At 36.5% G+C, this 15047-nt stretch overlaps 1 protein-coding gene across 6 annotated transcripts in view; it reads left to right on the top strand.

Annotated features, from left to right (window-relative positions):
- TMEM62 (transmembrane protein 62) overlaps window positions 1-15047 on the top strand; it is a 34203-nt gene that overhangs the window by 12873 nt on the left and 6283 nt on the right. For all 6 annotated transcript variants that reach the window (XM_059913483.1, XM_059913485.1, XM_059913484.1 and 3 more), the window contains 4 exons: window positions 1518-1673; window positions 5206-5365; window positions 9392-9505; window positions 12474-12558. In XM_059913483.1, coding sequence (XP_059769466.1) covers window positions 1518-1673; window positions 5206-5365; window positions 9392-9505; window positions 12474-12558 — 515 coding nt within the window. The remainder of the gene's footprint in view (window positions 1-1517; window positions 1674-5205; window positions 5366-9391; window positions 9506-12473; window positions 12559-15047) is intronic.

Raw genomic sequence — 15047 nt, 5'->3', positions numbered from 1 at the left:
GCAGCTTTATATCTTGGAAGGTACTTATTCATTTCAGTTGGCTTTTCTAGAAACTGTATAAGAGCTATGCTTGAAGCCTGTGATTAGTTGGCAACTGTAATTACTTTGAACTAAGACCTGTCTGTTCATGACTGTGAGGCTGTGGGCTGGGCTGGAATTGCCTTTTACCGGGTAGCCTTCCTAACCCTTGATCAGCTTCTTTATTTCTTATAAATGCTACAGTTACAAGTTAAGTGATGTTAATTATGGAGCCGTTTCCTTTCTTTCTCTTCCCACCTGCTCTCCTGTGTTCCAACCCTGGGGTTTTATTTGGAGTTTGTTTTACTGAAAGGACCTAACCTTTACCTGCCCTTATAAACGTTTAAATTATATTAGTACAATAGAAGAGTTTTTTTTTTTTTTGGCTGTGCCTTGTGGCTTGTGGGATCCTAGCTCCCCGACCGGGGATCGAACCCCGGCCCTCAGCAGTGAGAGCATGGAGTCCTAACCACTGGACTGCCAGGGAATTCCCTAGGAGAGTTTTTAAAAACAGTTAGTATATTAGTAATATTAGACTAGGCTTTGTTGTGGATGCAAATAAATCTAGAAATATCAATGGCTTAACACAACAGATGTTTAATTTTTCATTTATGTAAATCAGTATGAGTCAGGGAAATTCTCCTCCATGGGATAACTCAGGGATTCAGACTTCCTCCATCTTATAATGTGACTATTTCAATACCTCAATTCCAGGGCAGGCAAGAGAGCACAGAGAACTCATACCCATTCTTAAGTACTTTGGACCAGAAGTGTGATACGTGTCACTTCTGTTCACAGCCCATTGGCCAGAACTAGTCACATGGTCCCAACCTAATACCAGGGAGACTGGGAAATGCAGGGGAGCACGTGGAGTGTTTGGTGAGCACTATTGTTTCTGCCATAGCTAATCATTTCTCTCCTTAGTTCTAAAAGTTAGAAAATACAAAACTTTGGTTACTTTTTAGTGAATAGTTTTACCTTTCATTGTGCATTTAGAAAATCAAAACCACTTAACTTTTGCTGTTTTCTTTGAAATTATAGAAATAAAAGTTTAAAAGAAGAATTAAAGGTTTCTAATTATGTTTATTTTAATATTTTATGTAGCATTGTTGATGGGATGAAGAATGTCAGATATTATTAGACTTATGATGAATGTTTTAGGTTCAAAATAGCCTTAAAGTATAGAAATCAAATGATTTAATTCAACAGACATTTATTTAAAAATTAAAGAGTACATGCTATGTACCAGGCATTGTTCTAGGACACAGTGAAAATTCATTGCTTCAGTCAGATCCCAGTTGTGACAAATGTCACATGTGCCAAAATGTATAAAGTGATAAGGGCAAGGGAAGAAAGAGGAACAATATTATTTACTCTGCATTCAAATTCATGATCTCAGAAAGTATAGTTTTATATTTTTACATTTGTTCTGTATATATCCTTCAGGCCCTCTTATAATATGAAGTAACTAAATTACCTTCTTGTCCTCTGGTGTCTAGGTACCGGATCTTTGCTTTTGATCATGACCTCTTTAGCTTTGCAGATTTGATCTTTGGCGAGTGGCCTGTGGTTCTTATCACTAATCCTAAATCACTCCTCTATAGTTCTGCTAAACATGAACCACTAGAAAGACTCCTTCACTCAACACACATCAGGTATGTAGCAATTTTTCAGAATTTACTTTCAGTTTGATATTGATGAAGAATAAGTAATTGTGATTGCATTCTTATGTGAAAGCTATGAGATGCTCTACTTTAGTTTTCTCAGCAATCTAAACATTATATAAATTGCCTACTGTTTCATTCCTATTCAGTTAAAAAGTATATAATTTTTAAGCTGCTGAAATAAAAAAGAAAATCTAGAAGCCCATAATCCTACCATTATTATTTTTGTCTTTTATTCTCGCTTTTTTTATATGCATGGTTTTACATTGCTGTAATCATAATGTACCTGCTCATTTGTATCCTACTTTAGAAAATTTACATCATATATCAGAAGTATATATTTTTTTGTTTTGCTACATAGCCTTTCAAAAAAGCAAAAGCTATGTAAACCTTTTGGAATTGAAAATTCATTTGGCATATGAATTTGACAGTGTATATAAATAGAATATTTTTTTAAATTTATTTTTTATTGTAGTATTGTTGAATTACAATGTGTTAATTACTGCTGAGAGCAAAGTGACTCAGTTATACATGTATACATTCTTTTTCATATTCTTTTCCATTATGGTTTATCACAGGATATTGAATATAGTTCCCTGTGCTGTACTATAGGACCTTGATGTTTACCCATCCTATATATAATAGTTTGCATCTGCTAATCCCAAACTCCCAGTCCTTCCCTCCCCCACCCCTTCCCCCTTGGCAACCACCAGTCTATTTTCTATATCCCTGATTCTGTTGCTGTTTCATGGATAGGTTAATTTGTGTCATATTTTAGATTCCACATATAAGTGATACTATATGGTATTTGTCTTTCTAACTTCACTTAGTATGGTAATCTCTAGTTGAATCCATGTTGCTGCAGATGGCATTATTTTGTTCTTTTTTATGGCTGAGTAGTATTAAATAGAATCTTAATGAGACATTAACATTCCTTTTGCAAAGAGACATAACCTTTTGCAAACATAAGGGCACTTGTATTTTTTTTTTAATTTATTTTTTATTTATTTATTTATTTTTGGCTGTGTTGGGTCTTCATTTCTGTGTGAGGGCTTTCTCTAGTTGCGGCAAGCGGGGGCCACTCTTCATCGCGGTGCACGGGCCTCTCACTATCGTGGCCTCTTTTTTTGCGGAGCACAGGCTCCAGACGCGCAGGCTCAGTAGTTGTGGCTCACGGGCCTAGTTGTTCTGCGGCATGTGGGATCTTCCCAGACCAGGGCTCAAACCCGTGTCCCCTGCATTGGCAGGCAGATTCTCAACCACTGTGCCACCAGGGAAGCCCAAGGGCACTTGTTTTAATATACTCTTTTAAATTTTATTTTGAAAAGTAGTACAACATAACTTTTGGAAAATAGAGTAATGGGATTATATGTGTATCCATGTCCCACCCCCCACACCACCCAATAGAACTATTATTAACATGAGTTTTCCTTCTCAGGCATTCTCTTTCAGGCCTGTATTTACACAGTCGTAATCATAGGGCACAGTGTATTCTAATTGCTACTTTTTTTCTGTCAACAGAGAGAATGGACCACAGTTTAACCATTTTCCTATCTTATTGGTGAACTTTTAGATTTTTTTCTCATTTGAGGATGAACATCTGATGCATATAGATTCTTCCTTCATTTGAATAATTGCTTTAGATAGAGTTCTGGAAATAGGATTCTGGGTGAAATAGTTTGAATTCCTTTGTGACTGTTGATAAAGATTGCCTGATTACTTTTTTTTTTGCAACTAAAATCATTATTCTTTTTCAGAAAATTGTGGTAAAATATACATAACATAAAATTTACCATGTTAAGCATTTTTAGTGGCAATAAGTACCTTTATATTGTTGTGCAACCATCGCTACCATTTTTTTCAGCTTCCAAAACTGCAGCTCTGTACCCATTCAACACTAACTCCCTATTCCCCCTCCCCCCAGCCCCTGGCAACCACCAATTCTACTCTGTCTCTATGAATTTGATGACTCTAGGTACCTCATAGGAGAATCATACAGTATTTGTCCTTTTGACTGGCTTTCTTTCATTTAGCATTATGTCCTCATCCATTTTGAAGCATGTTTCAGAATTTCCTTGCTTTTTAAGGCTTAGTATTCATTGTTTCATATTTGTTTATCCATTCATCTGTTGATAGACATTTTTGCTTCTGCCTTCTCACTATAAATAATGCTGCTATGAACATGGGTGTACAAATATGTGTTCCAGTCCCTGCTTTCAGTTCTTTGGGTATATATTCAGAAGTGGGATTGGTGGATCATGTGGTAATTCAATGTTTAATTTTCTGAGGAACCTCCACATTGTTTTCCACAGTGGCTGCGCCATTTCACATTCCCACCAGCAGTGCACAAGGTACCTGATTACTTTTTAAAACAGATACTAATTTATAATGTTATCAAGCAATATGAGCGCCAGTTTCACAGCACTCTTATCATTATTGGATATTGTACTTTTAAAAAGATTTACTAATTATTCTGGAAAAAAGTGTACCAATATGTTTTAATTTATTTCTTTTGATCACTAGGTAAGTGGAACATACATCTCTCGGTCAGGTTTCTTTCTTTTTTTTTTTTTTAATAAATTTATTTATTTATTTATTTATTTTTGGCTGCGTTGGGTCTTCGTTGCTGTGCGCGGGCTTTCGCTAGTTGCAGCGAGCGGAGGCTACTCTTTGTTGCTGGAGGGCTTCTCATTGCGGTGGCTTCTCTTGTTGTGGAGCACGGGCTCTAGGCACGTGGGCTTCAGTAGTTGTGGCGCGTGGGCTCAGTGGTTGTGGCTCGCGGGCTCTAGAGCTCAGGCTCAGTAGTTGTGGCGCGTGAGCTTAGTTGCTCTGCGGCATGTGGGATCTTCCCGGACCAGGGCTCGAACCCGTGTCCCCTGCATTGGCAGGCGGATTCTTAACCACTGCGCCACCAGGGAAGTCCCGGTCAGGTTTCTTGATAGGAGCTGGATATCAGATTTAGATTTAGAATAGTTTCTAATTTCTCACCAGTTCAGGTTGGCTGAATTATACAACTCCAGAAGCCACCATTTAGAAAGAAACCAGATCATATGAAGAGTGTCATATGAACAGTTGTACAATGTAATGGTCTGCCTTACCGTTGTCCCTCGGTATCTCTGGGGGATTGGTTCCAGGACCCCCTGGGAATACCAAAGTGTACAGATGCTCAAGTCCTTTATATAAACTGGTGTAGTATTTGCATATAACCTATGCACACCCTCCCTATACTTTAAATCATATCTAGATTACTTATAATACCTAACACAATGTAACTGCTATGTAAATAGTTGCTGGCGAGAGGCAAATTAAAGTTTTGCTTTTTGGAACTTTCTTGAAATTTTTCTTTTCTGAATATTTTCAATCCATGGTTGGTAGAAACCACAGGTTCCACATCCCAGTAACTCGCAGATCAACCAACGGAAGGCCATCTGTACTTACATCTTTTCAGGTTATAATAGGGTTATTCTTCTTTATAAAAACAATGCCAAATACCTAAAACCGTGCATTTATGCTCTCATTTTAGAGTCTTGGTGTTCTCCTTATCCTCCATTACTTCAGTCGCAATTAAGATTGATGGAGTTCATTTAGGGCAAGCTAGTCATTTGTCTGGTCCTATTTTCATACTAAAGTGGAATCCGAGAAACTACAGTAATAAGACACATAACATAGAAGTAATCGTCCAGGTAAGTTAGTAATTTTCAACTTGCTATGTGAATGATTAGGCTGTAACCACATTGAACTCTGATTTGTTTTTTGTTTTGTTTTGTTTTGTTTTTGTTTTTGTCAATTGATAAGATGAAACTAAGTGAATAAAAAATTTGAATACACTGGATTTAGTATGTTCTGAAAATGGACACTCAGGAATAATTCTACTTTTAGACTAAAAACTGGGCAGAGGACATGAGTGTGCAACTACTGGCTATAGTCCCCTCTTTTTATACCCAGGGAATCATTCTTCTGTTTTCTTCCAACTTTGGCCAGAATCTTTTAATAATGGGAGCACATTGCCCAATATTCCTAAAGATAATAGAATAAGTTGGAAAACATATAATATTTACATATCCATGCCTTTGATTGCTGTCTCCAAGAATAGGAAATTGTGTCACTATTTTGAAAGCTCTAGGGTAAATAATTTTTAAGGCATCCATCAAAGGGATTTTTTTGTTTGGCGAGTGGGCATTGATAGCACATGCAGTAACTGTCTGCCTTTCCCTTTTCTGATTCAGCTTGAGGAACATTTAATTCACTAGACCTGCCGGAGTAGAAAGTGATCATCATCACCAAAGTAGAGCAGTTTCATCAACAATCTGAAACACTTTAGGGGATAGACTGTGCTAAAAAATTAGTTTCTAGAAAAAAAAAAATCTGTCAATTTCTACAACTTTATGATTTGATGAAGTTTTAAACTATTTAATCTTTTAATGTTAAGTCTTAGTTTGAAGATTATCAAGTAATCCTTCAGAAAACACATGTGATTATTTTCATTATCTTTTTTGTATGTGTCACAGAGAAGGATTTAGAGCAGGAAGGAGCTATTTACTGAGCTTCTTCTAAGGAGATGCCAGACACTTAGAATTTTTTACGAAATCTGTGTAACAATCTTATGTGGTGGGTAGTTTTATCCCCAATTCATAGATGAGGAAACGAGAGAAGGCACTTTGCAGTACCACCCATCTTTGAAGTGTTCTGCTTAGGAGGAAGAAGACACTCATGGGTAGGAAGTGGAAGGAGGGACTCCTGGGGATGAACTCCTTAATGTCTTTCATATTAGAAGTTGGCTCATTTTAAAAAGACTTGAAGATACAAGTGCACATAGAATAAATTGTTCCCTATCTTTACAGTCATGGGGAAGAAGTAGGAGCAACCGTAGGAGACCTGCTCACTGTTGGAATGGGGAACTTCCAAATCTTTGGATTGCTTCCGAACCCCAGCTTCTGTAGTTTTATGAGGAAGGAACCATAGCTCACATTTCTTGAAACATTTCTGCCTGCTTAGTTGAATTCTTAGTAAAAATGTGAAATCACATATACTTTTTATATGTTTAACATTTCTTACGTTATTGAGGTATAATTTATATTAAAAAACTCCATATATTTAAAGAGTACAATTTTGTGTGTTCTGACTTTCTTATACATCCTTAAAACCATTTCTACAATCAATATGATCTATCACCCTCAAAAGTTTTCTTACGTCCCTTTGCAACTGCCTTCCCTCCACCTTCATTTCCAGGCAACCACTGATCTGTTTTATGTCTATGAGTATAACTTTAAAAAATTAGTCTACTGAATATTAAACAGGGAACCTGTCCCCTCATTCATCAGTGAGAAAGTTCTGTCCTTTTAAATACAGTATACCATAGATAAGTCTGAAAGAAAAATTCATAGGAGAAGACATCGATTTATTATCTTATATTTTACCTATTCACTGTATTTATTAAATATCTGTAAAGTTCTGGGCAGCCTAGTACCAACTAGACCTTTAGGTCAGTTCTCAGTGTGGTTCCTGAAGTAGTAGCATCAACATCACCTAGGAACTTGTTAGAAATCCCATCCCAAACCTATGTATCAGAAACTCTGGAGATGGAACCCAGCCATCTGTGTTGACAGTCCCTCCAGGCGATTCTGATGTGCATTAAAGTTTGAGAACCAGAATTTAAGATTATTGTGCCTCCTTTGCCAATTTAAAGGGCAAACTCTAGAAATCTCTATATCTCGAAATTAAAGAAAATCTCTGCTTTAAAACAAGAACTTAAAAAAAAACCCAAGAACTTGTCATTCAGAGTAAGAACATTTGAGCAATAAAAGTTTGATAAACACCAGTACAAGTTCTTTTTGCTATTTTAAAACTTTTTATGATGAAGAATTTTTTAAATATATGAAAGAAATACTATAATAAATCTCCATGTATCCTTCACCCAACTTCAAAGATTATCAACTTTTGACCAGTCTTGTTTCATCTGTACCCCATCCACTTCTCTCCTCCCTGTACCACGATGTCATTTCATCTGTGTAAATATGACAGTATATATCTCTAAAAGATAAGAGCTATTTTAAAAAAACGTAACCATAGTAACATATCACACCTGAAAAATTAACAGTAATTCCTTAATATCAAACTATCCGGCTAGTGTTCAGTTTTCTTATTTTGTCACATATAATTGCATTTGGTTGGTTCAAATCAGAATCCAAACAAGGCTCAAATATTGCATTTAGGTGATTGTCTCTTCAGTGTCTTTTAACCTATAGGTTCCCTCTCCACCCTCCTTTTTTTTTCCCCTCTCAATTTGTTTGCTTTGGAAACTGGATCTTTTATCCTGTACTGTTTCTGTATTCTGGATTTTTGCTGTTTATATCCATGTGTTATCATATAGCATGTTCCTCTACCCCATCTAGTTTCTATTACTGTAGTTAGATTTCGAGGTTAGATCAGATCTGAGTCTGTTTTTTGGCAGGAATACTTCATTTGGTGTTTTATGCTTTTATCAGAAGCTTATGGTATCTGGTTGTCTCTCTTTTAATAATGTTAAGATTGATCAATGTATGTAGATATTATTGACCCTACCCAGTGGTATGCTGGTAAATATTTAACAACCAGCTTGGGGCAGGTTTGAAGGGAGGACCCTGATTTGTAGCGTCTCCCTGATTTATACCAATTTCCATAGAATAAATATTCCTCCCGTAGCTGGTTTTAAGCTACTGACACATCAGCTGGTCTGCAAAATTCCTGAATATGTAGCAGTTGGCCCTTGTGGGTCAGTCAAGCCAGTGCCAGCACACTGCAGGCTTATCCTCCATTCAGCTTTTCAGTACCCAATCAGCTTTTCACTGAGGGATTAGCACTTACTGATAATCTCAGCCTAGATCCATTATTTCATCAGAGTTATAAAATGGTGATATTCAAATTGCCACTCCTAATTATAGGAGTATTAGTTAGAATAGTCCCACAAAGAAAAAATTTCCTCATCTATTTGGTACCCAGATATAGAGTTCATACAGGAAAGGCAGGATAAGTCTTCATTCTTCCTCCACCTTTCCTGTTCTAAACCAGTTTTCAAAGTAATGAGTTACTTCTCTAGCTTCTGCCAAAGGTAACTAACTGAGTCTTCTAGTATCATTATTAATTCATAGTTTAAAATATATATATTTGGTATGTTTCAGTCCATTGCATTTATTCTTTTTGATGCTCAGTTGTTTGTCTTTGAGTAATGGGAGCCTCTCCAAGTTGGCCACTAAGTCCTTTGATACAATCCCTGTAGTCCTTTTTAGTTTTCTTGCTTTCTGGTAGAAGATGTTTCAAGTTCTTTTGCATTTCTTACTCAAGAACTGGAATCACCTATTTCTCTAAAGAGCACTGGTTTCTTGTAGTGAGAAGTTTTATTTTGAGACCAAAATCTGGGCACTAGCCCAGCTAGCTCATTGTTGTTGAGTTCATTATTATTTTTAGGCCTTTTCAGTAAACAGAGGGAAATACAGATTTCTTTTTTTTAAAAGAGAGAATACATTGTAATACATGCTGATATTTCCAGTTCAAATCTAGAATTACAGGGTTTAAAATAAGTTTTATTTAAAGTGCTTATAGGAAGAATCAAAAGTAAATGAAAAAAATGTTGCTTATTCTGAGATAACTGACAAAAGTTATTGGAAACTTAATCTTGGAACATTGTACGTATTTGTACATGAGGGTTGCTTCTCTGCTGTGCTTATAACTAGGACTCTGCTGGAAGAAGTAAGAGTGTTCACCACATATTTTCTGCTCGAGAGGATATTCACCTCAGGTTTGATCCTCTGGCATCATTTATTCTCCTTACTGACCATTGTACTGTGGTGAGTAAATTCAACTAAATGTTATGTGTGTTTTTAGTTTGGTAGGTCCAAAGTCATAAATAATATAATAATCATGTGATGAGAAAGTGGAACCTTATAAAATTAAAAGTTTAGTTGCTTGTCTAGAAGGATACAGTGATTTTAAATTGATTTGAATTAAAAGAAGTGGAGGCATGGACATATAATACCTGTTTTGGGACCTAGTTCTACCTAGTGCCATAAAACAAGGATAACTAAAGGAATTATAGGGACTGTGCTAAATTGGATTGGGATCTTTCAAAAATAATATTTCTTCCTATATAAATAATACATGCTTAATATAGAAAACTTGGAAAATTTAGAAATAAAGTACAATCAGCCCCACATCATTCTTTTATCACACTAGCCATTATAGCGATTGCATTTCTCATTATGATACTCTCTATTTATTTTTCTCTTACTTACATTAAGATACGAGTTTTTAATATAAAATGGTAACACTATTTACCATTATAGCCATTGCATTTCTCTATCACACTAGCCATTATAGCCATTGCATTTCTCATTATGATACTCTATTTATTTTTCTCTTACTTACATTAAGATATGAGTTTTTAATATAAAATGGTAATATACTTTTTTTTTAAAATAAATTTATTTATTTTATTTATTTATTTTTGGCTGTGTTGGGTCTTCGTTGCTGGGCGCGGGCTTTCTCTAGTTGCGGCGAGCGGGGGCTACTCTCCGTTGCGGTGCACGGGCTTCTCATTGCGGTGGCCTCTCTCATTGCGGAGCATGGGCTCTAGGCACGCGGGCTTCAGTAGTTGTGGCACACGGGCTGAGTAGTTGTGGCTCACGGGCTCTAGAGCGCAGGCTCAGTAGTTGTGGCGCACGGGCTCAGTTGCTCCGCGGCATGTGGGATCTTCCCGGACCAGGGCTCGAACCCGTGTCCCCTGCATTGGCAGGCGGATTCTTAACCACTGTGCCACCAAGGAAGCCCGGTAATATACTTTTCATTCTTTTTTTTCTGTCTGATTTTTTCCACTGAGGAATTTGTTTTGACTGTTTTCTTACATCACATTTATTTTATAAATGATGCTTATTGGCTGCATTATATAGTCATAGATACATCTTAATTTATTTTACCATTTCCCTGTTGTTGGACATTTGTTTCCAATTTTTCCCTCTACTATAAAAATACTGCTTATAACTAAGTTTTTGCACATACTAGATTTTTTTCTTAAACTTTTTATTTTATATTGGAGTATAGTTGACTAAAAATGTTGTGATAGTTTCAGGTGTACAGCAAAGTGATTCAGTTATACATATGCATGTATCTATCCTTTTTCGAATTCTTTTCCCATTTAGGTTGTTACATAATATTGAGCAGAGTTCCCTGTGCTATATAGTAGAGGTCCTTGTTGGTTATCCATTTTATTTTATTTCTTTTAATATTTATTTATTTAATTTATTTATTTGGTTGCGCTGGGTCTTAGTTGCAGCAGGTGGCCTCCTTAGTTGTGGCTTGTCGGCTCCTTAGTTGTGGCATGCAAACTCTTAGTTGCAGCATTGCATGTGGGATCTAGCTCCCTGACCAGGGATTGAACCCTGGCCCCCTGCATTGGGAGCGTGGAGTCTTAACTACTGCACCACCAGGGAAGTCCCTGGTTATCCATTTGAAATATAGCAGTGTGTACATGTCAATCGCAAACTCCCTAACTATCCCTTCCCCCCACCCTTACCCCCTGGTTTGTTTTCTACGTCTGTGAGTTGTACATATTAGTTTTTTTGGAAATTTCTGGAAATGAATTGTTGGATCAAAGAGTGGATGCATTATTCTATATACTTCATTTATTTATTATATAATTCCACAAAATTTTAAATTATTTATTATATTCATTGTTTTTGGTCTGTCCCCCCTCATTAAAATATAAGCCCCATGAGGGCAGAGATCTTTGTCTTTTTGATATGCCTAACACAAGTAGGCCCTCAAATAAATATTTCTTGAATGAATAAATGGGTTTTTTTTTTTTTAAATATACACTGTCAAACTGTCTTTCAGAGAAGCTCTGGCAATTTACACTTTATTTTCCTCAGATCTCCCTAGCCTGGGTATTGACATAAAATACACTACAATGTTCAGAAGAAAATTTAAACCCCCTTTAATTTCATCTCCCAGAGATACCTTAATATATGTCCTCACATACTTAAAATGTGAATTCCTTATTATTTTAATTTACTTTTATTACTTGTGTGATTGAACTTTTAAAAAATATGACTAATGGGCATTTGCATCTCATTTTTACAAATCTTTTTGTGTCATTTATTTTTCTTTTGGGAATTATTAATGGTCACCTAGATCAGGCTTTGGAAACTTTGGTGTACTTATGAATCACCTGGGAATGTTAATAAGAGGCAGATTCTGATTAGTAGGGCTGAGATGGGGCCTGAGATTCTGCATTCCTAACAGGCTGAAGGTGATTCCAATGATGATCTGGGACCCATATTTTGGGAAACAAGAACCTAGATAAAATGTCTCTTTACTGTGAATTAATCTCCAAGTGAGTGACTTCTTGATGGAGAAAGCATAAGGAAACGCAGTCTCTGTTCACTCAGCCTGCAGTGTACTGTGTACTGTTGTTGTTTTTTTTCACTCCTATACAACTTTAAATAAAACAGTACAAATTATACTTATCCTAGTACAGTGAAAGTAGACTATTTTAATTTGATCACTTTATATAACTGTATGAAATCACTTAGTTTCAACATTGGTCCAGGTATCATATCCAAATCTTGAAAGAATAATGCTGAGGCAACTTACAATTATCTTTTTTGGTGGATCAGATGTTCAATTCTCTTTGACTGTATATTTTTTTCATAGAGTCATTTCTGCTAATGATGTCATTTCCATTTTTGTTAATTAGGCCATTTAAAGAAACTGAAGCTGTATCCATGTATCTTTGTCACGTGAGTATCTGTTTCTCTGCAGGCCCGGGTCCTTTTTGTCATGATTGTGCTGATCCAGCTCATCATTCTCATTACTTTTCGGTATCGAGCATATCCAGAGCATAAAGGTTAGTCACCATGGTTCCTTAATCTTAGAAGACTTTACTTTAGTGTATCCCATAATGTCCTCACTATTACCAGGTGATAAATATCAATGCAGATTATCTTTGCCTGAGCTCTGTGAGGTGCATCCTTCAAACTACCATGCTCACCTCAAACCCTCTTTTCCATACCATTTTCTCCAGCCATTCTAGGTCATAATGAGCGCTTGCTTCTCTGAATCCCAGCAGTCCTTCCTGAGGATTAATTCTGTATTTAACTAGCCAATGGTCTTGTTTTACATTACCACTTCAAATGTATATACATTTTCTCTTCAATCAGACTGTAAGTTCCTCAGTATAGGAGCTCTTGTTTTCTACTTCTTTTCTCTTTTCCACGGCACCCAGTTTGTGCATTACAGACAATAAATACTTGTTGAATTAAATGTTCATTATCCCTTCTTGGCTTGGATGAAGTCCCTGGGATCAGGAACTGATTGTGGGGGAGGTGAGTACTGTAGTAAAGGTTAAACAGTAAAATGATTAACTGAATAGGTAGTATACATATCCTACTGAATGTTTTTCTGCTTATATATATATTTTTAAATTCTATGAAAAAGTTCAAGAAGCATTATTGCACACATATATTTTCTTGCCCACAGTGTAAATAAATAAATATTTGAGGGAGGCCCCAGCCTCATGTGGGAATACCAGTATTTTTGTATAGTTGTTTAAAATTTACAACATATTTTTACCTACATTATCTCACTTAATCCTTACAACAATCCTGTGAGGTAGGTATTATTGTCCCCATTTTAAAGATTAGAAGACTAAGGACTGCAGAGGTTATGTAGGTTGTCCAATGTCTCATAGCTAATAAGAGACTGACCCCAGGTTAGTTTTTTTCTTTAAACAACACTTCTCAACTTTGACTACACCTTAGAATCTCCTGGGGAACTTTTTAACATCTCAGTGTCTACACAGCACCCTCAGTGTTTACACAGAATCTCTGGGGGTAGGACCTAAGCATCAGTATTTTTTAAAGTGCCCCAGATGATTCCAATGTGCAGTCAAGGCTGAGAAGCACGGCTCTGTCTAAAGCAGTATTTTCAGTCCTGCTGCCTAGAATCACCTGGGTTGCTGTCCCAGCTCCCCTCTTCCCCAGGCCAATTAAATCAGAATCTCTGGAGGGTGAGACCTGGGCATGAGTATTTACTAAAAGTTCCCTCAGGTCACTCTAATGTGTAGCCAAAGTAGAGAATCATTGCTTAAAGTTTAAAGCATAGCTGCCTCTAAGGCTAAAGAATGATGTATTTATAATAAATAATAATAACTATAGGTGGATATGTAGATTAATACTTTGAGAAGTACCAGACTAGAACAAGAGAGAAGCTGAGAGATGAATGAGTAGCAAGTATGAAACACACAAAGTGAGAAAGGTCATGCGTTATCAGGCTTTGTCTGAAATTAACTGTCAGGCTGAACAGTGTTATGAGTATAAAATGAATATGCTGGCCTATTAGGGAAGACGTGCTATTTAACTTACATCAGGCTGTCTTTCACTGGAGCCAGTCCTTTAAACCTTTAAATAGTTCACCTCTAGCATTGCTGAGTGTGTACTGAGCTTGCCATCATAGTCTTCTGCTAACCAGTGTATGATCGGCTGCAGATGAGTGAAATGGCTGGCTGGGGTTGAGGAACGGTGATGCTTTAGTCTGTGGCTGCAGAATGAAGCCCTTATGCTTGGGCTTTCTGGCACTGTATTGTGTGTGTGTGTTTGCCGCACCACACAGCTTGTGGGATCTTAGTTTTCTGACCAGGGAGTGAACCTGGGCCCTCTTCAGTGAGAGTGCAGAGTCCTAACCACTGGACCACCAGGGAATTCCCTTTAAGAGATGCTAATTTGGAGAGCTTTGCGGATCCCTTTCAGTTGGAGTAAGAGGATAGCTGTGAGTTAAGAGCTGTATCACATATGGGAACGGAATATTTGGACAGATACTCATAGTTAAGATTAAATTTTGATATTTGTTTGATATGCCTTTGATATATATATAGTATATATAGTACTATATATATATAGTTTTTAGAAAATTTTATTGGAGTATAGTTGATTTACAGTGTTGTGTGAGTTTCAGGTGTACAGCAAAGTGATTCAGCTATATGTATATTCATTCTTTCTCAGATTCTTTTCTCATATAGGTTATTAAAGAATATTGAGTAGAATTCCCTGTGCTATACAGTAGGTCCTTGTTGGTTATCTATTTTATATATAGTAGTGTGTGTATGTTAATCCCAGGCTCCTGATTTATCCCTCACCTCCACATTTCCCCTTTGGTAACCATAAATTTGTTTTTGATATCTATAAGTCTGTTTCTGTTTTGTAGATAAGTTCATTTGTATCATTTTTAAAAAATTAGATTGCACATATGAGTGATATATGATATTTGTCTTTTTCTGTCTGAATTACTTCACTTAGTATGATAATCTCTAGGTCCATTCATGTTGTTGCAAACGGTATT

This window comes from Balaenoptera ricei, chromosome 2, assembly GCF_028023285.1.
Source record: "Balaenoptera ricei isolate mBalRic1 chromosome 2, mBalRic1.hap2, whole genome shotgun sequence".
Lineage (NCBI taxonomy): Eukaryota > Metazoa > Chordata > Mammalia > Artiodactyla > Balaenopteridae > Balaenoptera > Balaenoptera ricei.
Note: the sequence above shows the minus strand (reverse complement) of the source record. Positions and strands in the feature narration are given on the sequence as shown.